This window comes from Stylophora pistillata, chromosome 8 (assembly GCF_964205215.1).
Source record: "Stylophora pistillata chromosome 8, jaStyPist1.2, whole genome shotgun sequence".
In the NCBI taxonomy this organism is placed as follows: Eukaryota; Metazoa; Cnidaria; class Anthozoa; order Scleractinia; family Pocilloporidae; genus Stylophora; species Stylophora pistillata.
The window spans coordinates 5,879,114-5,905,962 of NC_142526.1; the positions used below are offsets into that span (position 1 = coordinate 5,879,114).

At 37.8% G+C, this 26,849-nt stretch overlaps 1 protein-coding gene and 1 pseudogene across 3 annotated transcripts; both read right to left on the reverse strand.

Annotated features, from left to right (window-relative positions):
* Positions 1–3,039: 3,039 nt before the first annotated feature.
* LOC111344837 (uncharacterized) lies at positions 3,040–25,612 on the reverse strand. 3 transcript variants are annotated; one of them, XM_088731118.1, is made up of 14 exons: positions 25,518–25,612; positions 23,193–23,248; positions 22,210–22,473; positions 20,080–20,216; positions 16,720–16,782; positions 16,593–16,655; positions 15,769–15,831; positions 15,590–15,631; positions 11,118–11,180; positions 10,536–10,638; positions 10,099–10,271; positions 9,487–9,549; positions 5,194–6,153; positions 3,040–4,409 (listed from the first exon to the last, which is right to left on the reverse strand). In XM_088731118.1, exons 2-14 carry the CDS (start codon positions 23,200–23,202, stop codon positions 4,185–4,187), a joined length of 2,229 nt encoding a protein of 742 aa, XP_088587244.1. In that variant the 5' UTR covers positions 23,203–23,248; positions 25,518–25,612; the 3' UTR covers positions 3,040–4,184. The 3 variants fall into 3 exon arrangements, with proteins under 3 accessions (XP_088587244.1, XP_088587243.1, XP_022807833.2); XM_088731117.1 differs by having other exon boundaries at positions 10,536–10,650; XM_022952098.2 differs by lacking the exon at positions 16,720–16,782 and having other exon boundaries at positions 10,536–10,650; positions 25,518–25,611.
* Positions 11,187–15,574, reverse strand: LOC148724636 (uncharacterized; annotated as a pseudogene).
* Positions 25,613–26,849: the final 1,237 nt, after the last annotated feature.

The following is a 26,849-nucleotide window of genomic DNA, read 5'->3' on the forward strand; positions in this document are numbered from 1 at the left end:
GGCGCATCTGAAAGATGCTGTCCACTTCAAAACATTCTCGTGTCAGTTATTCCCAGCTGCGTAAACATTGTTTGGTTCACTTTCTCTTCTTTCTTATCACTCGGTTACCGACGTGAAACTGCTAACGTCATACGGAGAAGGAAGGCACTGAATGTAATCTGAAAATCTCTGCCGCTAATTGCCTGCTTTCTTTCGTTCTTTTGGTTTGTCGATAATATTGTCACAGGGCTTTTGTGAACTGTCACTTGTCATTCATCGCTGTTATTGTTTAGTCTCTACGTTCTAGACAAATTGCTTCGTTATCCAGTTTTATTCATAAGTAAACAGTCAAAATAAGGTCCCTCCTCTTAAATTTTAAAGACTTGACGTAAATTGAAAACAACTGAAATGTTTTATGTTTGGGAAAATTGCTATTTTTTTTAGTATTATTATTTCCTCTTTCAGTGCAGTTACAAGTGACTCCCTTTCTTTTCGTCTTTATATTGGCGTTTAAACGAACGATTTCGAAATGATAACTTAAGGCCACACTGAGCTGATCCATTGTACGTCAGGAGTTTCGTGTTAATTCTACGTACAGCATCAGAGTAAAAACCCGATACACTTTCAACTCCTTGGAACTGCACAACCTCGCACATTTACACTCCTCATTTTTTTAAACACAATTTGCCATAAAGTCGTCTGGCGTTTAGCTTCCATCGATTTGCGGACGCATCCAATTGGGAACTTTTTCCACGGAAATTCCAAATGTAATTTACGAGTCAGTGCAGAATTTTTATCATTTCTTACTATGATAAATTTCGAAAACGTCTTTTTACGTTCGGACATTAAAATGTCACAGTTTTCCTCACGCGCGTTTACAGATATGATTTTTACCCACCTTTCTTGCGTTTTACGTCTCCGAAGAAGTTAATTGTCGCTCAATTTTCTCCGCAACTGATCTCACATTTTCCCTCATTACAATGTAACATTAGGAGTCTATTTTTAACTATGATTTTCAATTCATGTTACACAGGACAACTTTTGACACAAACTTGTTGCAACTGGTGACAAAGTCATACTACTGAAATATTATATTATTTGTATTGGTTCGCTTCCGAAAACCTGTGCCACATTACTCCAAAAATTATGGTAAAAATTCCGCCGTGCCACATTCAAGAATCGGCTGCTGTACATCTTAAGCTAGTACTGAAATTAAACAAACTGACCCGCTGATGAATAATAATTTTTTCTCCTTTTTTCTTATGATGCAAGCTCAATAAATAGTGCATTGAGTTCTTAGGAAATTTGGATTAGAATAATCAAGTTGGGAAAATTTCGTAAATATAGCCGTCTGCAAGGGTAACGTGTTAAAATTACGTCTTCAGTAAGTAATTTAGCTTTAAGGCTCCAGTAGGCTATTCTTATGAACGACTTTTAAACGAAAAAACGCCTTTTGCAGAGGTAAGTTTCCCCTTCCACGAGCATTCCTTGCGGTGTAGATGGAGGATAATCAGTTTCGTTTTCAGATTCTAGAATGTAACTGTAATTGAAATGTAACTGAAATGTATCTGAAACAACCGCGTGGCCGTAAAGGTCTGGGTACGTGGGTGGGAAAGTAGATTGAGGAATATGGCGAGGTTTTTTTGTTTTTGTTTTTAGATCTCGACAAATAACTGGCGTGCCAAGTTTTGAACATGAACACTCGTAGATTGTAATCTGTTGTGAACACTCATCAAGGAAAAACTTGTAAAGCACACGAATTGGGTAGAAAAGAAGGCTGGTATGGTGACCGATCACTGCCATTGGTTCTTATAAAATGTATTTGAAATGAATTAAAACAAAATCAGTTTGACACAAAAACAAAAGTGTAATTGTAAAAAAACGCATTTTTCTTTTTAAAATAAATTTAAAACAAAAAGAAAGCTAATGCATATCGAAAGCAATATTAGATTGAAAGCAAAAACTAGAGCGAATTGAAATAAAAAGCACATGAATTTGAAATAGGAAACAAATACAAATTGAAATTAAACGCAGTGATCGGCCGCCATAGAGACAGGGACATTCCTGATCGAGAAAATGTACGAAGCTAAGGCGTCAATTGCTGAAAATCAAAGCATCATTTACGACAGACGTGTTTGTAGCTTTATTTCACGTTCTGTCTTCAAAGTACAAATGCCCTTATATCGAAACGAATAGACCACTTGCAGTCTCTCCTCAGTTTTCGGTGAGTCAGTCGCGCGAGTAAAAAAAATCAATGACAATAAAAAAAAAATGAACTAGGAGCGCCGCGGGAAGCTCTTGGAGTGACGTCGATGCGCCGCGGGAACGTCATGAGTGACGACCTTGAAAAGTAGGCGTGAATAAACAAACAGTAACCGCTCACCAGCCTTAAAATTATCTTGAAAGTTAATTGCATGATCGAGAACAATTTCATATAGATGTAAAATTTGCTGAGTGAAATTCACGCTAAAAGTGGCTGGGAAGCAAGTGAATTTCGTGATTCCCTTCAAAGAGTGTTCCTAACGATTTGTTCTTTAAGCCGACATGTGAAACCTTGAACAAAAGCAAACTTAAAAGCCTTGACAGTGATTTGTGACTCAACACGAAACAACCCCGCATGTTAAACTCGAGTGTCCGTCGTAGCGCCTTAGTAAAAAGATATAACCAGTTAAGGCGTCGGAAGCATTTATGTCTGACAAAATTAAAAACCCTGATGACTTCTCAGTTTGGGATTTTAAAACTTGATGACGTTGCGAAAAATGGGTCTAGTGTCACATAGAGCTTTCCTAAATTCAACAACACTCGTTGATCACGCAAAGAATCGTGCGATAAAAACTTGAACATGAGTGGGACATTGAAACGCAACTTTTTGCCCGAGGCAGGAGGGGGGGGGGGATTTGTACGAACCAATCTCCAAAGGTTTAAATGCCCGAGCGGTTGCTGGGGGGGGGGGGGGGGGTAAATAACTAAAGCCTCGAAACGATCGAAGCATCAGAAAAATTCTGAGTTACGCAACACAGGCTGACTGATCAAGCTCAAGATAGTGTATTAAATCCAACATTAAACAGATAAAATTATTTAATGCCTTTGACATAATACATTGTTTTTCCTAAAATCTAATCTACATAAGTTTGTTTAGAGAGATTTTTGTTTCTCTTTTCAAGGTATCTATTTGCAATAAAAAAGTAAATAATCAGATACTGACATCTTTTTTAAATATTACTTGAATTGTTAATACTTTTTTTACCTATTTACTATGAAAGAAAGTAATGAAATCGACTGCCGTCTACAGGTTAATAAAATATACAAATCTAATTTATCGTTTTGTCGCACCATTGATTCATTTTTCCTCATAGAGAAAAGCGAATTTCGATTGCGTGTGGAGAAACCAAGTCCCAAACAGCTTCTATTCGCGCAAAGCTGTTTGCTTAACACTTCATATTAATTTTCATCCTTTTCACCGCTTATTTACACTTCATTTTAGCGCTTTGTTATTAGTTATTAGCTCTATTGTTTATATGTAAATACTTAGCTTTTACATTCATTCCATTGTTTCAGAAATCGTATATATGCGGAAATTTACTCATGAACTCTAACTTGAAAAAATGACCGTGGAGCGGTCGAAACGTCGTTCATATTTTTTATCGCTCGTTTTTATCACTAAATGTTTTAGTAAGAACTTATTACTTATGTAGTTTAACCCTGCAATTTGTAATTTCCTAAGAAAATAGGAAAAGTCAAAATCTGACCTTAATAAATTCTTTATCATAATATTCATGTTCTGAGTGCTAATCTTACCGTAATAATGTATTTCTTAGTTTAGTTTTTCCAAATTTTAGATATGACTTTTTTCAGCAAAGAACTTGGACACCCACTAGAATTTTTTTGTCACTTGAACACGTAAATGATGCTCACCTAAGACAATACGAAGTTTAGCAAACTAGGAGCCAACAGACTGAAAAATTTAAATAAAATAATAGTGGAAAAATAAATCCCTTATTCGATGGTTTGTCATGTAATACGAGCATGTATTCTGCTCTGCTCGTATTTTCTTCGCTCTTACGGGCTCAGAAAAATACTACGCGACTTGCAAAATATCTGCGCACATTATATGTAAATCATCTGAGACATTATCAGTGTCTAATCAGTGGATTTCTTGAGATCGCGACATACTTTTCACTGGGTTTCTAAAATGTGCTCTTGCTCTAGTTAAACCCGTGACTGCTGTCATTTAGTTCACACTGCTCCAGCTCGTAAGCCACTCTTTCCATGTCCGGTCGGTCATCTGGGTTTGTTGCGGTGCACCTTCTTATCAGTCGTTGCATGAACGTATTGGTAACTTGTTCCACTTGACGTTGAATTTCTCCGGGAACAGGTGGTTTTCTGATGTTCATCTCCATCAACACAAGCCCGAAACTATATACATCCGCCTAGAATAAAAAAAAAATAATAATAATAACAGTGGACTGACTCAGTTTGACATAGGTCAACAAACGTCAAGGAAAATACCAGAACTCAAATGATCCTATGTAAACCGGAATCGTCCTTAGTCGTCTACTGCTTTTGAAACGCATCCGCAGAGTCGCGAGAGACTAGCACTACCACGATAAATGGGACGACGGGAAGGCCAAAGGCAGTAGACACTTTTCTTTTTCTCTCTTCCACCTGCCCCCATGTGCGCCTCTCGCTCACGTCCCTCCTTTGTAATTAAAGGTCTAGAGACAACTAACGGCGACAAAGAGTCAGCTCCCAAATTAAACATAAGCAAATCTCAGGAAGCGCGGGAAACGAGAGCCGAAGCCACGATTGCCTTTAGCTGCGCAATTGATTGGTTGAAAGAATGGTGCCAGTTTTCTAGACCGATCACAAAGCAAAGTTAATAAAAGCCAAACCAAAGCCGTAATTCTTGGACCATTAACATGAAATGGCTCTAACTAGGGCATCTGTCAACCAAACGACGTACATAAAACCCAAATTGTGTATCTGGTTTCCATTTTATTGCTCAAATGCCACCACGGTGCTAAACAAGGGAGCTGGTAAATTGGCAATCGTAAGAAGACGAACTTACTATCCTGAGATTCGTTTACTCTGTGATCTCTGCCAGATTGATGGGAGAGCCGACTTTTTTCTCTACGCATTCATAGCGATCGAAACAGCAAAATGGAAATTACACTTTTAAGAGAAACTTCTTGGTATATCAAATCACCCCCTTACTTTTGTTGTGAACTGTTGTGTTTGTGTTTCGGGAGCCAAGTACACAGGCGACACTAGGTCGGGCGCCTCGACACCAGATACAAAATTTGCGTTACCCATGTCGCCAAGCTTGGCAAGTATTCCTGGGGGCTCCCCTATTTGGAAAATGAACACGTTTCCGGGTTTAATATCTCCATGAGTCATTGGTACCGGGTGACGATGTAAAGAGAGGATGCCTTGCGCTACATCAGAAGCAATAGAGAATAATTCAGAAGGCTGCAATGCGCGATTTTCTAGAATCATTGCCAGACTACCACCGTTGGCAACTTCTGTGACTATCCATGGTAATCCATCATCAAATACTCCAGCTATAAATTGCAGAATATTCTTGTTCCTAGCCCGAGAAAGCATTTCCATCTCTCGGTAAAAGAGCCTACGAGAATGAGGTGAGTCGATGGCGCCGTGAAGTTCCTTTACAGCAACAGGGCAGCCGCCGAACTTTCCTCTGTAAACTATTCCCCAGGAATTCCGCCCTAGAGGCTCCTGTTCTCGGTAGACTACAACTTCATGGCGTGGAACAATCCAGCTACGTTCCTCTGGCTGTTGGTGGAGGGCACAGTTCTCTCTGGCTACTCTCTCTATCTGCTGATGTCTTTCTTCAAACTGCCTCTCACGCTCTGCTATAGCCTGTTGAACTTGGTTAAATAGTATTGCCTCTCTAGCTGTTCTTTGGGTCAGATGAAAATTGTTCAGTTGCCACAATAGGCTTTCGCACTCTGCTTGACATTCTGCAGTTTTTTGTTGTATTTGCTGCTCGAAATTTTCAAGATCTTGCTTCCTATTTTCACAAAGCTGTTGGCGCTCAGCACTTAGCTGTTTTATCATGTCGTCTTTGTGACGTAATTCTTTCTCTGTTTTGTGGCACCTGATGCCTGCCTCTGATAGCTTTTGGTTCAAGTTTTTTATTTCCTCACAATTAACCTGTAATGTAAAAGTTTTGTTTCCGTTGGTTCAGTTTCAAAAAGAGAACATTACAATCACTTGTTAACTAGGGCAAGGGAAAATATAACCCTGTTGAAGGTAACATAAATCACTCATACGAATTGTTGGGGTTTTTTTCCGATAAACTGAAATGGTTTAGCTCAATCAAATGTTCAGATTGATAGCATTCAACCCCCAGGCGATTCCGTTTTTGAATAATTGAGAAGAATAAGCTACCTTTTTATAACATCAAGAGATGGTAAGATATTCTAGTCTTCGCGGATAGGGACGAATAAATGGAGGTCCTGTCTCCTGCAGGGTTGGGGGCAGGAGACGTTAATTTCCCACGCACGAGATTACTGTGTGATGGATGTCTTCCCCAGGGGTGGGATGGGTGGGTTTCCACAGTTACACTTAAACGAGCTATCGCTCATATGCGATATGTGGTTAAATAAAATTACTTACTTACACGAGACAACGATGTTACAAGATGATGCGTTGAAATGTTGCATGCGTTTAACCGGGCTGGAATAGTCTACCTAGTGACATCACTAGCCTAAACTCTACATATAGTTTTAAGTGCAATCTCAAATATGGTAAGCATACGTGTCAGTCTAAAATTAAAAGGGAGCTAAAAAATTTAATAAGATTTTAATTTAGTTTAAAGTTTTTAATAAAACAATTATTCCACTCGCGCTTGTTGGATATCAGATGATTACAGCCAACTCGCCTCGTTGGCTATCTATCATCTTATATCCAACGCGCGCTCGTGGAATAATTGTTAATTATTAAAAACTAGATCATTGGATAATGCAATTCAACACTTTTTATTGGCTTAGCCATTATGGTATATCAGCCAATATACCATTATCTAAAATATGGAAAGCGTACGTGCCAGCTTGAAATTAAAAGGGAGCTAAAAATTTAATAAAATTTAATAGAATTTAATAACTTAATTTAACGTTTTTAATAAAACAATTATTCCACTCGCTCTTGTTGGATATGAGGGGATTATAGCCAACGAGGCGCGTAGCGCCGAGTTGGCTATCTATCATCTCATAGATCATCTCATATCCAACGCGCGCTCGTGGAATAATTGTTAATTAATACTTTTTATTGGCTTAGCCATTATGATATATGAGCCAATATACCATAACCTTATATCTTTACATTGTAACATCCGGTTTCTTCTTGCAAAATATCGTCGAGAAGATTCGTGTAATATCTTGGGGGCATTTTTTTTAAACAATTATTCCACTCGCGGTTGTTGGATATGCGATGATTATAGCTAATTCGGCGCTACGCGCCTCTTTGGCTATGTATCATCTCACATTCAACGTGCGCTCATGGAATAATTGTTAGTATATACGTATGATGCACGATCCTCGCAGTAGATAGCGCTATTTAAGCAATAGCGAAATTCAGACCTGAAAAAAATCAGGCCTGTACGGGACTCGAACCACTGACCTCTGCGATACTAGTGCAGCGCTCTAACCAATTGAGCTAACAAGCCAACTGAGAGCAGGCCGTTAAGTTGATTCGTAATGAACCCGTGAAAGTGATAAATGAGATAGAATAAATATATGAAAATCATATATTGAACTGCGGTATTTGATACGTATGATGCACGATCCTCGCAGTAGATAGCGCTATTTAAGCAATAGCGAAATTCAGACCTGAAAAAAATCAGGCCTGTACGGGACTCGAACCACTGACCTCTGCGATACTAGTGCAGCGCTCTAACCAATTGAGCTAACAAGCTCAATTGGTTAGAGCGCTGCACTCGTATCGCAGAGGTCAGTGGTTCGAGTCCCGTACAGGCCTGATTTTTTTCAGGTCTGAATTTCGCTATTGCTTAAATAGCGCTATCTACTGCGAGGATCGTGCATCATACGTATCAAATACCGCAGTTCAATATATGATTTTCATATATTTATTCTATCTCTGTTAGTATATACTTAAACAGTGGATAGCGTTGAAGGCGCGCTCTGATTGGCTAATCAAACTCCGAATATCCTTTCCTATTTACCTCCGAGCAACTCGAGAAAAAATGGCGTCCCGGTTTCCATCCGTGACAAGCGAAGAAATCACTTAAATTAACAACGGTGGTGTACATTATCTCACTGTTTTAGTATATAGTAAAACAACTATTCACCTCAGTGTCGGTGGTTAGCGGTGGATATTTACCTCGCCGCTTCGCGGCTCGGTAAATATCCACCACTAACCACCTCCACTTCGGTGAATAGTTGTTAAGTATACCATTTATGATAATGGCCGAGTAGATTTAAGGTTCCAAACAAAATATCAACGCAACCACCTAACTAACATCGTAAGGTTGGGGGGGGGGGGTGGGGGAAACATGGGTTTGCTTATGTGATATTGCTGCTCACAAGTTTACAATCTAAATGTCTAGTTGCCCTTTCCGTGAAATACACATGGTTTAAGAATAATAAAGTATACCTCAGTACAAGAGCCTATTAGCCCGTCCAGCCTGGTTTACCCCAGTTTCCATATTACTTTTCCCCTATAGGGTATGCCAGTCCATTGCAAGGTTACCCCCCAGCAATTTTTTCAAACTTCCCTAACAGTATTCCAGCCCCAAGTTATGCTCCTGGGTGGAGGGAAGCACTGTGGTAGTAAAGTGCTTTGCCCAAGAACACAACAAAATGTCCCGACCAGGGTTTGAACCTGTGCCTCCTGACCTGGAGTCCAGCGTACCAACCACATCTCTCGCCCCCACCATTCCTTCTGTAAAATTACGTTGCCAGATGTTTTGGTAGGTAATTTAAATGAAGTTATTATTTCAAAATAGCATACCTGGATCGTTCTTAAACAAAGTTACTAATATAAATATAATACCAAAACGTATGTTAGCTTAAGTCCCGGCCAAACGCACACAACATTTCAACTTAAAATCTGTTAGCGCTGTTGCACGTAAAGTGTTTCGCACGCTTGGCCACCAGGCTCCGGTTGTTCAAAGAGCGGATAACGCTATCCAACGGATAAATCGCTATCCAGCGGATAAGTGTTGCCAAAACTTACGGTGCTATCCACCGGATAGAGATTTATCCACTGCATAGCGTTATCCATACTTCGAACAACCGGGGCCAGGTGGCAACATGTTGCACGATGTTGTATCGTGTTGGATCAAGTTTAAACATGGTCAAATCTTTGTTGCAAGATGTTACGTGCGTTTGACCAGCTTCTTCACAACATCTTACAACACGAGACGACGATGTTGCATGAACTTGCATTGAACTGTTGCCTACGTTTGACCGGCCTGGACTAGTCTCCACCAAGTGACATCACCAGCCTAAACTCTACAAGACATACTTCTGAACTCCTCTCTTGACTCCTGAGCTGGGTTATGAGGTCTGCATTTTCTTCTCTTAATTTCTGCCAGCCACAATAAATACACAAATAAAGATATAAGAAAATCGTCAATAACTAAATTCATTAAATGACCCGTCCAGCCTTGCTCATGCAATCCCATAGGTGACCGTAATGAAAACTGACATAAGTAGGGCCTTGAGCTGAATATCTTTTCATCCTGCCCTAACAAACTCAGTCAACAAAGTACATAACATCAAATAACGACAGAAAAGTCAAAAAGTAGATTAATAATCAATAAATAAATCAATAAAGTTATAATAATTATCATCAAAACAGTAACTTAAAGACACTCAAACGATTGGTTTTTCCAACACAAGATGATTTTTAATTTTTTCAGATTTTTCATAAAAATATTCAACTACTTCCTCCTCCTTTCTTTAAAGACTTCCAGTACTTTCTTTAAAGAATTCCAAACAATTCAGGACCTATACACAGATGCAAGTCTTCTAGTGAGACAGATCAACAAATGAAGATAATTTAATGTTACTGTTGATTTCTGAATAAAATTTACCATCAACATTTGAACATTGTTCACACATGGTATTAACATACCTGCACCTCTGAAACATCATGGGTACTTGTTTGCCATTGAGAGGCTGTGGATTGATTCATGACTGGTGCCTTCATTGCTCTTCCTTCTGTCACCACAAGATTGAACTCTTCAATTGGTGTTAGAGCACTACTACTATTAATCTCCAAATTAGCAGGCCCAGAAGTTGCCACATCTACAATGAAAAAAAATGGTTAAAACATGGAAGCTATCACTTTTCAATAGTTTTTGCACTATGCAATGACTAAGAGTGTACACAACACAATAGCAGTTTCATTTATTCTTTGTTATTCTTCATGGTAAGTACGCTATCTGGGATTCAAAGATATCATCTAGCAAGCCAAAATCATTAAATGGTGAGAGAAAAATATATGGCCGATAGCTGTTTAAAAAGACTAGGAGGTACTACTAAAATACACCTGATTTTTAAGTTGCTTACATTTGAAGCTTGTTCTGTGGTACCCGGCCCTGGATGCTACTGACATTCTTTGTTCCGGGCTCCTGATTTCCACATTTTTTTGCCCTAATATCTCCTCCTTTTCCTGTAATGTAACCTTCATAATCATGTTAGTTGAAACTCAATCAAAAGCCTAGATGGATAGGGGTTCATGTCCACTAGCCGCTACAGCCGACACAGAGTTCAACCATTAGATGACTTCCAGCTAGAGTCCACTAGTGCGGACAGAAACCCTGATGTAGGTAAAAATACACTTTTCTGATTTGTTTGTTCATAAGGCCACAGTGCCAAGGGGATTTTACTGAACTGAAATGAACTTTGGTTTGGCTGATTCAAATATAACTGAAGCATTCATTAAAAATATAAATATAAATCTGTTAATTTGGTTTTTATTTTTATGTGAACTGTGAAAGATGCATATGCATTCTTCTAACAATCAATACCATGACAAGTTTTGTATTAAGACTTTCTTAATACAAAAAAGGACTGTAACCTAGTCACGGAAATAAAATTAAAAAAAAAAACAACAAACAAAAAAAATAAACCACCATGAAGTTAACATACCTTTAGTTTCTCTTGTAGATAACGATTTTCGCCATGCAATGTTCTACTCAATTTCATTTCTCTCTGCAGAAAAAAAAAATATGTATGCATCATCATGAGTCATTATGGCAAATATAATTTCATTAGCTTGTGCTCTATTACTTATTCCCACTGGAATGTGATTTACTCTGTTTTTACTTGCACTGAAAAATGACACATGGCTTTCAACTAAAGGACATGTTCATGTATGCATCCATGTAGCAATACACATTACAAACTGGTCAGTTCATAAAAAAAGATTATCAGTATTTAGTATAATTGGTCTGGTGATTATAGAGATGCACACACTCTGATTGGTTGAGGATTGGTTCATATCTTGCTATAATCACCTGACACAAGGTGATTATGGCAGGGGTGCTAAACTTTGCTCTGTGTTTTGTCACTTTTACAGAGGAACTGATGAATGCCATAAAGAAAATTCAATTTCGAAGAACACAAAGGATGCTACTTAGTTTGAAGTAGCACTTTTCAGAAAAAGATAAGAAGTTTTTGTTGAGTGAATTAAATGAAACTGTTAAATTCTAGTGGAAACCGACTCTTAATATTTCAAGAGTAATCAAAATAATTGAAACAGAAGGGTTTACGCATCAAAACAAAATATTAATAACAAAAATCAAAAGGATCTAGTAAGCAATTATACTAAAAAAATTATTCACCTTAGTCTCAGTGAATATATATGTTGCAGGTAAGTTTTTTTCGAAGGTAAATTTTATTTTTCACCCGGTACAATATTTTTAACCTTGGTAATTTTGCACCAAAACATTTTTTTCACTTGCTATAGGGTAACTAACTGTTTTTTTTATTGATAACAGTGATAGAGATATTGGGGTTTGTCAAGATAAGGATATAACAATCTGAGAGAGCAAGATCTTCACTGCAATTAGCCTGATTCTGTCAGTTAGTCAATCAGAGGATTAGATCTAGGTTAAGGGTTCAAGTTAAGGATTAGGTTTGGGGTTAGGGATAAGGTTTAGGTTTAGGGTCAGGGTTCAGATGTACTTGCAGATTGAAGAACAGAAAAAAGGAAGATAGGTTTTGAAAAAAAAAATAAGATGGTTTGCTGTTGCTATAAAACACAACAAATATAAAAATAAACATGAAAGCAGTTTTATTTTCTATTGTTCCATTGCCATTTTACATGCTGCTGTAAACGTTATTTCTTTAGTAGTTTCAAAAACAATATTTGGGCTTGAGCATTTTGTCAATCTTGAGGGGGAAATGAGAGTTGTTATTAAACCAAATTTGGTTGATATTCTTGCATATGTGTTTTCCATTTCACCTATTTTCCCAAATAGAACACTGGGATGAAGTGCACTACTCTTATCAATCTTATCAATTTTGACACACGTAATCATTTACTTCAAATTTCTTTACACTCAGTCTTGCAGATTTCATTTTTTTATTGTATATATTTTGTTTTGGATTTGTTTGGCTTTTTATTTCTTTTCTGTTTTGAGATGAACTTTCTTCAGCTTTTCTTTTGCAGGTAGGATTGTTTACATCTGAGACTCTGGTAGGCTCAGTGCTTTCAATAAGACCTGGCACCCGCCGGAGCTCCGGCGGCTATTCTGTTGCGAGTCGCCGGGTATATTTCACCGCGCTCAAGTCGCAGTCGCCACGCTAAGTCGCAATCAAGTCGCTCTCCGGCGGATGTTGTCCCGAGGTAGCCACCTATTTCAAATCTTAATGAAAGCACTGAGGCTCCTCAACTTCTGTTTCAATTGTGTTCTCTGAACATTCATTTTCATCTTCACCTTCTTGTTGTCTATCTGCTTCCATAGAGGAACATTGTTGTGGTGATGGTGTTGTTGGCATGCTTCTATGGGGAAGAATGCCGAAGACAAGTTCATATGGGCTTCTTGAAGTTGCTCTGTGTATTGTGACATTTCTCTTATAGACAGCCTCTCCAGCAAATCTGCACCAGGTATTCAAGCTGACTTGTTTCTCCTTAGGGATGTTTGCTAAGTTTTCCTTAACAGTTCGGTTGTTTCTTTCAACTAGTCCCTGCATTTGTGGAGTTCTTGGAGCTCCTTGAACTAGGTCAATTTTATGTTTATTGCAAAAGTCTATCATGTTCTTATTCTTGAATTCTCTTCCATTATCTGTGTGAAGCTTTCTGGGAAAGCCAACCTGCCAAAAGAGTTGTGTGACTGCTTCTAATACTTCCTCACTGGTTTTATGTGACAGAGGAAAAAGCCAGGAGAACTTGCTGTAATGATCAGTTGCATATAAAAGCCAGTTGTGGTTTTTTCCACAAGAACAATTCAAATTTTGAAAGTCTATCAATTCCAACTGTACGTGTGCCAGAAAATTACTTGCCTGTATTGGTTTCGTTATTGGCCACTACAAATGGTCTGTTGCACTTTTTTGTTGTTGGTGTAGATGGCACAGACCAACAAATAGTGTTACAACATGTTGAGATATTTCTGCATATGTTCTCTTTACAAATTCTTCAGTTTTATCTCTCCCACGGTGTGCGGTTAAAGAATGAGCTTGGGATAAAATGCCGTGAAGTTGGCTATTAGGTACCACAATTTTTCGCTCCTTGGACAAGATGTTGTCATTTTGAATGGTCCACTGTTTCCCCTTAATCGTCCCTACATCTGTCTTTATTAGTCTGAACTGCTCGTGATTCTTGGGTTCATTTTTGAGCCAGTACTTCGCATTCTCGTAAAATTTATCATCTATGTAGACAGTCAATTTACTGTTACTTTTTTTGGAGCCTTTAAGAGCATCTAACTTTTCATAAAACGGGTCTTTAGTGACACAAAACGGTACACCCTCCATCGCTTTCTTTGCTTTTGATGATTAAGTCCCATTTTCATACAAGTGCGCAAGTGCATGCATGTTTTGCATAAATTAAATTTTGACCGAGGTGAGTCTGGTACCAAAGAGAGAATAAATGGAAGAAAAAAGTAAGTATTTAGAACAAGGACTGTGTGGTATAGAGAAGAGTGTGATGGACAGGAAATCTAATCTGCTACGAAGGTCTTAGGTTCAATACGCAGAGGGTAAGTAATGCTTCTTTATTCTCAATGAAGTATTGGTATTAATATAGATGGAACTTAGTTATTATTTAATAACCAGAATTGTGAGATAGTGAAAGAGTAGAGGTGGATAGAAGGAAAAAGGGACCAAGAGAGGAATGTGAAAGTGATATAATTAATTTTGTTAATTCCTCTCTATCTTTTAAGAACCCCCTAAAAATACCAGGCCCCTATTTTTCATCCACACCCCAGAAAATGAAGGCCCTTTTTTAGACAGTTGACTGAGTAAAAATTACCTGGTTAAAATAGAAAATACCTAGTTAACAAATATATTTACCTAGTTAAAAAAAAATTACCTATGGAAAAATTTTAACTACAACATATATATATATATATATCTTATTAAACATTTTATTGTGTAGTATTACTGATTATTATAATTTATGGCTGTGTCACACAAGGACTGGGAACTACCAAATTCACAACTTTGATTGGCTGAAATCAATATTAAAAGCAGTCTATATTTTTCCATCTAGACTGGCATCTAGAGCAGTCTAGAAAAACAAGGTACAAAGAACATAAAAAATGGCATATACGAGATAGCCATAAACATCTTATTAACCAAGCTAGGTTGGTCTGTATGAGAGAATCTTGACCTCAGTTGCTGGTACAGACCTCACCGTGTTCGCTCTGTACTGGTGACATCGGTCAAGATTCTCCCATTCAGACCTCCCACTCTGTTAATAAGAACTAAGTATTTTACAAGTTATGGAGTATTTTGACAAGCCTGTGGGGTGAGTCAATATACAAATAACAAGTAAAAATTCAGCAATACCACACAACAAAACGTCTAATCAGAGATTTACTATCCAACACGCCAAATTGTTATTTCAATGTGGGCAAATTTCACAGATATTTTTTTAGTCACTCGTGCAATAAGAAAAACCTGTCAAACCAGTTCTCTGGGGTAAAAATACCATGAGATATTTGTGCTCATTTTGGGAGTTATTCCTACCCTACAAAGCACAGTCAGATAATAATGTTGACTATTCCATTGAATTTGTCTTGGGGATTATTCAACAATATTTACTGAGCCTGAGGTGAATAATTGTTTAGCAGCAATGGACAGAAACCGAACCAAATGAATAATTAAATCAAGTCCTATGAAGTGATAGCAATCTTCAACAAATTTTTAACTCTTGAGTTAAAACATTTGAATGAAAGTTGCTAAAGAAACTGTGGTGCACTGTGTCAGCGGGGAAGTATTACAAGATATTTTGGTTTTATCAACTGAGTCGACAATGTAAATTGGCCACTGCTTTCATCATTCACTTGGACAAAAGGTCTACACTTGAAACATATTAAGCTTTAGAAACTCTTGATGTTGGCCAATTTACAACATCAACCCATAAAAATAAATGATCTTTTAATGTTTAAGACACAAACCTCTAAACTCTCCTCAAGGGCTTTAATCTCTTTTCTCGAAGTCTAGCACACATGATAAAAACATAAAATAAAGATCTAACAAAATCACCAATAATTGAAACATCAGTCAATAACGGATATAAGTTACCAGGGAAAGGGTTTGATTTGATAAATGATCTTTTAATGCTTAAGACACAAACCTCTAAACTCTCCTCCCAAGTCCTGAGCATGGCGCCAAGGGCTTTAATTTCTTTTCTCGCAGTCTAGCACACATGATAAAAACATAAAATAAAGATCTAACAAAATCACCAATAATTAATACATCAATCAATAATGGATATAAGTTACCAGGGAAAGGGTTTGATTTTGTAAATCATAGCATGTTATCTGCTAAACTTTTTAGCAGCTAACTCTGAAACCCTGAAAAGTCAATTGGCAAGACAGCTTCTTGCATGAGCATGCTAGACAACAGTGCATTTCCTGTAGCAATTACAAATGTGATTGCTGGGCTGTTAATAAGGAAACCATGCAAGGAAACACAAGCAGTTCTTATCTTTTAAAAATTGTTTTGAAAGACCTAGACATCGTTGATAAATTGGTACTCTAGCCCAGACGACTCTACAACAGAAACAAAGGTGATCCTTCTGTAAGCCTGGTTGAATGGTTTTTGATATGTTCCAAAGGAAATAACAAGTCATGTAATCTGAGTTAATGTAAAGAACTAATTAATGAAGTAAAGAAGAAAAAATTAAATAAGTAAAGAAGATAAGCAGCAGCAGCATTCAGTTCAATCCGCTGAAATGTTTTGTAACTTGGATTTTAAGACTTGAGCGATAATGCACAACAAGGAGAATAAAACATAGATTAAATAGCTGCATCATTATTGTTCATTGTAGTGAATGCAGTTTGCATATACCTATGATATTAATATGTCATAAAAGCACTGTACTTTGTACCTAATCATAGAAATAAAATTGTAAAAAAAACCACCACCACAAAAAAATCTGCCATTAAGTTAACATACCTTTAGTTTCTCTTGTAGATAACAATTTCGACCATGCAATGTTCTACTCAATCCGGGTATTCTCTGCAGAGAAAAAAACACATTCTTCATCATGAGTCATTATGGCTAAGTCATTAAGTTAACATACCTTTAGTTTCTCTTGTAGATAACAATTTTGGCCATGCAATGTTCTACTCAATCCGGGTGTTCTCTGCAGAAAAAAAAACATTCTTCATCATGAGTCATTATGGCAAATATAATTTCGTTAGCTGGCGCTTTATTACTTATTCCCACTGGTATGTGATTTACTCTGTTTTAACTTGCACTGAAAAATGACACATGGATTTCAACTATAGGACATGTACATGTACACATCCATGTAGCAATGCAACCTGGTCAGTTCATAAAAAAAGATTATCAGTATTTAGGATAATTGGTCTGGTGATTATAGAGATGCACACACTCTGATTGGTTGAGGATTGGTTCATATCTTGCTAATCACCTGGCGCAAGGTGATTGTGGCAGGGGTGCTAAATTTTGCTCTGTTTGTCACTTTTACAGAGGAACTGATTATGATGAATGCCATAAAGAAACTTCAATTTCAAAGAACACAAAGGATGCTACCTAGTTTGAAGTAACACTTTTCAGAAAAAGATATGAAGTTTTTGTTGAGTGAATTATATGAAACTGTTAAATTCTAGTGGAAACTGGCTCTTAATGTTTCCTAAGTAATCAAAATAATTAAAACAGAAGGGTTTAAGCATCAAAACGAATATTAACAACAAAAATCAAAAGCACCTGAGCAATAATACTAAAACAATTATTCACCTTAGGCTCAGTGAATATATATATATCTTATTAAACATTTTGTTGTGTAGTGTCGCTGAGTATTTTGCAAGTTATGGTGTATTTTGACAAGCCTGTGAGGCAAGTCAAAATACAAATAACGAGTAAAAATTCAGCAATACCACACAACAAAACGTCTGATAAGATATTTATTATCCAACATGCCAAATTGTTATTTCAATGTGGGCAAATTTCACAGATATCTATTTTGTCACTCATGCAGTAAGAGAAAACCTGTCAAACCAGTTCTCTGGAGTAAAATACCACAAGATAGTCGTGCACATTTTAGGTGTTATTCCTACCCTACAAAGCACAGTTCGATAATAATGTTGACTATTCCCTCAACTTTGTCTTTGGGATTATCTAACAATTATTCTTTGAAATTGAGGTGAATAGTGGCTGAATATTTACCAAGCCACGAAGCAGCGAGGTAAATATTCCCAAAAGCCACTATTCACTGAGATTGAAAAGAATAATTTTTTTAGTATATACACACGAAGTGATCTCAACAAAATTAAAAGGAAACCATTTAAAGGCAATTTCTGCTTCTGAAACTTTAGCGAAACGCGAGTTTACATCCGCCATTTTTTTTTCACATTATCCACTCGCTCGGAGGTGTATATTGTTGAATAGCCCGAGATAGCGAACCAATCAGATTGCTTGAAACACCAAGATCACTGAGTGTGTGTATACTAATCAAGAATATTCACTGAGCCTGAGGTGAATGTGTGGTTCCAGAAAATATCCAAACCCCCTACAGAAGATCCTTGGAAATTCTGAGGGGGAGGGGGGGTCCAAGGGCAGTAATTTCCGAAGGGTAGGGGGTTTCATGGGAAACTACTTTTCCAAAGGGTGAGGAACCACGTAAAAAACATTGAAAGCAACACACGATTGATCTGAAGCACAAAAACATACTGACGTACGTTGTTTTGAAACAAAAGTCAGTTCTCCTGGCCATTGAGATAAAGTTAACATTGTAAGCTTTAATGTTTCGTTTTTCTTTGACTTAGCTGGCGCTACAATAATTGTTATGCAACAATGGACAGAAACCAAACCAAATGAAATATTACATCAAGTCATATATAAAGCAATAGCAATCTTCAACAAATTTTTACCCCTTGAGTTAAATTGTTTGAATGAAAGTTGCTAAAGAAACTGTGGTACACTGTGTCAGTGGGGAAGTATTACAAGATAATTTGGTTTTATCAACTGAGTCGATAATGTAAATTGGCCACTGCTTTCATCATTCACTTGGACAAAAGGTCTACACTCAAAACATATTAAGCTTTAGAAACTCTTGACGATGGCCAATTTACAACATCAACACAGTCAATAACAATAAATTACCTTCTTTAAATAATATTTAAGACACAAAACTCTAAAACTCTTCCCCCGATTCCTGAACATGGCTCTAAGGGCTTTATTTTCTTTTCTCAAAGTCTAGCACACATGATAAAAACATAAAATAAATATCTAACAAAATTACCAATAATTAATACATCAATTAACAACAGATATAAGTTCAGGCAAAGGGTTTGATTCTGTAAGTCATAGCATGTTATCAGGGGTTTCATTAATTTTTTCAGCAGGAGGGCAACTGGTTTTCACAGGCGGGCAAAACTTTTTAAACTTAACTTCTTTATAAGATAAACCTTCCTCCAGATTGTTAAACCAGGTGGGCAAAACTGTCCTTACAACAGGTCAATTTGGCCAGTGCCTGACCCTTAATGAAACCCCTGTGTTATCTGCTAAAATTTTTAGCAGCTAACTCTGAACCCCTACAAAATCAATTGGTAAGACAGCTTCTTGCATAAGCATGCTAGACAAGAGTGCATTTCCTGTAACAACTACAAATGTGATTGTTGGGCTGTTAATAAGGAAACCATGCAAGGAAATGCAAGCAGTTCATATCTTTTAAAAATTGTTTTGAATGACTCAGACATCTTTCATAAATTGGTACTCTAGCCCAGACGACTCTACTACACTCTCTCCCAAAAGAAACAAAGGTGATCCTTCTGTAAGCCTGGTTGAATGGTTTTTGATGTTCCAAAGAGAATAAGAAGTCACGTGTAACTCTTCAGAGTGACTGTAAGTTTACCACACACAGAAATCTTAAATCAATCAAAGTAACACCCCCCTAAAGAACCATTTACCCGACATTTACATCCCTACTAAACAGTGTGCCCCCCTAATACTCAAGACAGCCTCATATTTTAAATTCAATTTAGTGTAAGTGATTTGCAAGCTAATTTTTAATCGATATTTTACCTATATGAGGATATTTCAAGAAGTAGGGAAGAATGCCTGACTACATCCCATGTGTCCCCCTACACTCCTTAAATTGTGCTCTAGCTGCTTTCTACACACTTTTCAACAAAACATAGCAAAGTCAAGGCTTCTTTGTTTGCTAATTTTCATTTGAAACACATGATGTTTTGGTCCATTTCTACTCTTCTAATTTCTAATCCTGTATTGTGAAATTAGCTTTTACACCTGCCAGTCCTTAATTTCTTCAGTAAATTATAAACAATTCAAGATATACATAGATGAGGGTCTACCTAGCAAATAAGTAAACTGATGAATGAAAACAATTCATTGTTAGTGCCAACCTCTGCATGAAATTTCCTTGCAACATTTATCTACTGACACAACACCTAAGTACCTGCTGTCTGGCAAAATCATGAGATGAGGTAACCAAGTTTGAAACAGTAACTGCTGTTTGCCCTGTGACCATCAAAGCTCCTGGGCCCCCAGTTGTTGGAGCACCATCAGGAGCACTCCCCAGGGAAGTAGATATCCCTGTCGCAACAAAGAAAATTACTGTTACCTTAATTTCCGGCCGTTTACCGGCGGGTAATCTGTTGATTTTGCCTTAAACACACACCACTGTGGGTAATAGGGAGGTGCGGGTTATGTGACAATTATCCAGCAGTGCGGGTAATCTGTTCACTTTTTTTTTCGCTGCATGCAATAATCAGCTGGTGCAGGCAATCGGCCGTGCAGGTAAATGGCCGGAAATTACAGTAACCCATAAAAACTACCGGTATCACTTTTTGCAATTTTCGCACCACACTGGCATGATTGTTATTAGAAACTGTAATACGTGTATAAGCTGAATTGAGTGTGTGACTGAATAGAGTTATGCTTGCATAGCAAGCATGCCATGTTGCTTTGCATTCTGCTCCTCTGTTGGGGGCCTGGCAATTGGCCATATATTCATGAATGGGCTAGTCAATAGGCTAGTTTCAAATTGTTTGTGCAAGAAAATCTGGTAACTAGTTTTTAGCACCAAGTTGAGGCTGAGGGGAATAATAGTTGTCTCAATATTCCAGTGAATGTAAGGCCCCTTCCCTAGTATGAAAGTATCTGAACTTTAAAAGTTTTTAAAGGGAAGAGATATTCAAATTTCTATTAGTGGCAAGACTAGGAGAAGGGCAGGACAACTGGAACTCTCTTGGAATACAGCTGAAATAAAAGTTCCAATATTGAAGGAGAATCACTGAAAGGCGACAAATTAATTGATTCCAAGTTAACATTGCCCGGAGGAAAACTACTTCTGCATTCATTTTGGTTTTACTGATATTTACCACTATCTGATTGGAAAAGATGGCTACGACGAAGACTGTTTGTGCAAAAGTCTTGAGGGTTTTTGCTTATTTGTAGATGGTCATGTGGAGGATATGAAGTACCACCATGATGACGAGACAGATAAACAGCCATTAGACAGGCCAAAGTTGAAATCCTGTGTAGAATTTCACAAATTCATCCCTTTTCAGCACATCATCAAGGCTGTGCTCTGAGAAAAGTTGAAGGGGCCCCAGCGCTCTGAAACTATTTAATCCAAGGTGCCCAGCATATGCTTTTCATGAAAAAACTAAGATTACTGAGTTGCCCAAGAGCAAAAGTAAGGCACCATGGGCCAGTGGGTGCTGCGAGACCACAGCCTTGCGTCATCCATGAAAAGTACTGTTTCAATGCTGGCTTGTGATTGAGTTTGTTTAGGATGGTTTTGTTATCCAACACATTTTTTATCATCTCGTCCATTTGTTTGTGGTCAATGTCTGTTTGACAAGAAACAGACTAGTGGCCCCTGCATGCCTTACTCTTGCTCTTGGGACACAGATTCGTTTTCTTTCAATGCTTTAGCTCCATTAACTTTGTTTTGATATTGCGTGACACTGCATTACACACCAGGATGGCACACAACTTCACATTCCACCTATGATCACTCCAATCTGCTTTCAAAATAAGTGCATCTTCTCCTCAGCCTCAACTTGGTGCTTATAATTAGTTACCAGACTTTCTTGTATCAACAATTCGAAACAAGCCAATAAACAGTACAGACCAGCAGACATGCAAGGGGGAGGGGGAAGGGGAAAGAGGGAAGGGGGAAGGGGGAAGGGGGTGCAGATGCCATGTTGTCACCCATGACTTTTTTTAATGAATGTGGGGCCTTTTCATTTGGCCATGAGAAGAATGGAAAGGAAACATGGCAGGTCATTGGTCAAAACAAGTAGGATTTCTTCAACATATGGCATATTTTCAAACTGGGAACATCTGATAGATATCTTAACATAATATCTTAATGCAATCTTTTTCTAAAAGATTGGAAACATTATGAGACAACTTTGAGAAATAGCCAGTAACATTTACTTGAACAGCTGGTAAAATAAAAAATAACTGGTTAGCAGCTCTTGACAAGAACCCCGAGTCCAGTCAGTGAAGGGGTGTACTTAGCAATTACCTGTACCCATTATCTTTATTCACTCTATCAAACAATTTCAAAACTTACATATCCTGCTGGAACTGTTCTGTGGCCTCCAAGGGGCATCATCGGCAAACACCTTTTCCTTAATGTCAACATATGACAAATTCCATAAAAGTTCTTTAACATCCTCTGCGGACAACATGCGGCCTTTCTCCTTTTCAAATTTTTCAAAAAGCTCCCCCACTGTTTCTACTCCAGTGGTATCTACAGATTCTATCCATAAAGCCCTTATTTCTTCAAAGGCTCCGTCTTTTATGGAGAGTAATTCAACCACCATTTCTTTCAAGCCTTTTGTATAAAATTCAGAAAAAAGTAATCAAAGAATTACTGGAAAAATACTATGTAGCCATGTAAATGAACTGAAACTACTACAACAGTAGTGCGCAAAGACCATTTTGGTCACCATGGTGAGTGAAAAAACATTTGACAACTAAAATTTCAATTTTAAGTCCCCAGTTGGTAACCAACAGATTAAAAAAGGGAGAGTTGATATAATTAACAATCCTTGGGTCAAATTCTCAGGGGAACAAATGCTAGTATCTCCTGTCTTTCTCTTTTTCTCTCTTACCATTCCATAACTCCCCGAGTTGAAAAGATTAGCTCACTGAGAACCCCGAACAGGGTTTGTCTAAAAACCAGTGACAGAGACACAGGTTTGAAAACAAGGTGAAAACAAGGTGAAAACAATCATTCCTGTTCTAAGTAGAGCTCAGAACTCACAGTTTCCATTATACAAGCTTAAATCATGGAACGAGAAAAAAAATACTCTGGGCAGGATTTTGTGCTTGAGCTTCAGAGGAATGAAATGGTGCCTAGGCATCTTAATATAATTGGCAAGTTACAACATGAAAACCAAAAACCAATAATAACAACTACTCACTTTCAAAAACTACTTTCATGACTCATTCTTCTACTGCTTGTACAATAACTTGATAAAAAGGCAACACTTGGAAATTTCACTATCCAAAAAGTCTGAATATCTTTTATTTTTATCTGTATTTACTTACCATTAGCCATCGTAATTGTAGAATTTCTTGCTATCTCTTTCCAGAGCGTAAATAATCTGAAAAAAATTGATTCTTAAAAATTAGTTCCAAGTTTCCAGATTGCATAGGACCCCAGGCTTAGGTCTACACACAAAGACATTATCAAGCAAGAAGCAAAAAAAGTAAAAGATGGAAAGAAAGACAATTAACAAGTTCCAAATTAAATGTTGTAGTTATCATAGCTATACACATAGAACTTCAAGCAGACTATATCATTGAATGTTTCACAAAATTCATTTCATATGAGGAAAAATAGACAGTCAAAGACTGCGTGTGGCTACTGGTAAAGCACAATAATTTTATAGCATCAAAAAGAACTGGAGGTTGTATACTAATTTTAGAAGGAAGTGTTGCAGAATATTTGTCTCACATGCAGAACAGAAAACCCCTGCATATTTAATGAGTGTCTGTTCCACCAGAGAAAGATGATATATTGTCTAATTGATATTCAACCGATAACTCAATGGTGACAAATAACAACAATAATAACAATACATATGATGCACGATCCTCGCAGTAATTAGCGCTATTTAAGCAATAGCGAAAATCAGACCTGGAAAAAATCAGGCCTGTAAGGGATTCGAACCACTGACCTCTGCGATACTAGTGCAGCGCTCTACCAATTGAGCTAACAAGCCAACTGGGAGCAGGCCATTAAGTTGATTTGTAATAAACCCGTGAAAGTGATAAATGAGATACAATGAAATGTATGAAGTTCATATATTTTGTACTGCGATATTAGATACATATGATGCACGATCCTTGCAGTAGATAGCGATGATAAATGTATCTCATTTATCACTTTCACGGGTTTATTACGAATCAACTTAACGGCCTGCTCCCAGTTGGCTTGTTAGCTCAATTGGTAGAGCGCTGCACTAGTATCGCAGAGGTCAGTGGTTCGAATCCCATAAAGGCCTGATTTTTTTCAGGTCTGATTTTCGCTATTGCTTAAATAGCGCTATCTACTGCGAGGATCGTGCATCATATGTATCTCATACCGCAGTACAAAATATATGAACTTATATATTTCATTGTATCTCACTAATAACAATAATAATATAATAATAATAATTTGAAGGGTCTTGCTCGCAAGTCTCATGGTTCCCCAATCCACTGACATGAGAAGACACACAGGGTTTGCACTGTAAGTATCTCAGAGAGCTCCCTACAATTCTTTATAATAAAAATTACAAGGAATTGTATGGCACTTTTTTAGCATTAGTCGAGGCGCGGCAGGTGTTGTCACGTATGACCCTTACAAGGATCATACGTGACAACACCTGCCATCCGCCTTAAAATAAGATTATAAGGAATTGTATGAAGCTCTCCGTGATACTTTCAGTGCAAGCCCTGTGTGTCTTCTCATGCGCCAACAATGATCATCTAATGATGCTTCTTTTAATTACGCCTGTTAATTATACATATTTTCCTGTTTTACTGCAATTCCTTTGTTTGAGACTTGGGTTTCATATAAAAAGGCGTTCCGCATTTTAGGATATTCCGTCATTCTGCATCTTAAGATATTCGGCAATTCCGTCCATCCACGGTGTTCCTTCGTTTCATTATTCAGGGCAGCTCGCTTGCTTCGCAAATTTAGCAGCTCTTTTTGGATTAAGTCCCTGATTCAAATAGTAAACTGCCCTCTTTTTAGATAATGAAAAAAATTTCTCAAAGCTTCCATGGTTTGCAGATCACAGCTATTGAGATATTTCTGTGACAAAAAGTTTCCATTTAAATCACGCGATGGTGCATGCCATTGTGAAATTAGTTTAACAACAATTATTAACCAAACCGCGATATAACGAACTCATTCCCCCAGTCCTTTAACACTTTGTGAAATACGTACATGTGACACCTACAAGTGAATGGAAGTAGAGAGTAGCGAATCGTGTGTTCGATCGAAAGTAGATTGCAGTTGAGGAACTCTTGATCGCAGATTCTTAATGGATTCCACATCGATTTTGGTTTCATTGCCAGAATTTTGTCCACTGTGCCTACGTTTCTAACAAAATCTGCACATGCATAACATTCGAAACATGGAACGGGTGAATACGTATACATTAAAAGGGAGGCTTCCGACCTGGATCTTTTCCAACCTACGAGGGACTTTTTTCCGAACAAGGTGAACCTATTCCGTGCACTGACATCGAAATGAGGTTTTTTCACTCGAGGCCCCCGAAAGAGGATCAAACGATCTAAACATCGAATGAGGTGACCGTAAACTAACTGCAAGGCTAAAACAAAGCGATAAGGAACTGATAGGATGGAATTGCTACAACTTACCACAAAAAGACACTCTTTCCTTTCACTGGATTTGTCTACAAAGGCATCACTGCGCCTGTAACAGTCCGTTGCGCGAAAAGATCTTAGCTTTCTAAATTCTCATTGGTTTCTTGCTGGTCACATGGACGATCACATGATATCTGAGCTCTGGCGCGCGAAAAAGTATTCCCTTCCTGATGAAGAAGAGTTGGATGGGCGCGGGGTGGGGGCCGGGTGGCGTGTAGATGTTGCATATTATGTGCTCGAAGGTTTTCAAACTATGCTCAAGTTGTACTCGTTTTCAAAAACTGTGCCGAATTTTTCTGAAAAGAAATCTGACGAGAAAGAATGGAAAATTGATAAAATTTGCGAAGAGTTTAATTTGCATGTGAATGAAAACTTATTATCATACGAAAGGATGAGCACCAGGACTCGTTTTGAAAATGAGGCCAAGAGTAATTCGGAAATAGGCTATTGGCAGTCGATTTTCTATCGACCCTCCTTTACACCGTCAGCGACGGCTGTTCCCCCCCTCCGTTCCCCCTAAAAACCACGTGATCCTCCCAAAACATCGCACCCCTTTTTAGGCGATAACTAATATTACTGTGTGCGATTGGCAAGTGACTGAACGAAAGAGGGAAGGATGAAAGAAAAAAGTAAAGCCTTTAAACTCCAAATTTTTGTCTAATCCTTGACTTAGATCTATCTGCTCCATCTAGTCTGCTCGTGGATCAGTGATGTAAAAGTAAACACAAAAAGCAACCCACAGAGATCATCTCATTTCCAGTTTAAAATGCATTATTTGTTTAATCATAAAAAAACGAGCGTCGGCCGGGTGCACATTTAATAGAACTTAGATTGAAGTCCTTCTTCACATTTTTCTATTTACGTATCCATTTCTGACTCCCTCATTTCTTTACCATTTACCATACGACGGACATTTAAACCTCTCGTGTTGGATATTGTAACCAAAGCAGTGAGTACCTATGAGTCTGCGACACTAAACTTCCACAGACATCCTTGTTATATGAAAAAAAACATTGCTCATGAGATTGCTATAGAGAGTATTGTTTCATTCACTGTACAACGGCTGGTGCTGTCCTCTGTTCTTGACTCTCCATTTCTTGTTGTTCTTGCTTCGCAGTGTCAGCCTTCATTTTCTGGATGGCATCGTTGCAGACTTTCAATTATTTTGTTTAAACTCGTTGATTTCTTTGCCAATCTTTTGACGAGCTGCACTAAAAAAAACCATTATTCGATTTCAGCCCCCGTAATACAGAAGAACATGAAGAAGGTAAAATTGGAGTTTAACCCTTTAACTTCAAGAAGTAATTAGCATTTAAAGTGCTACTG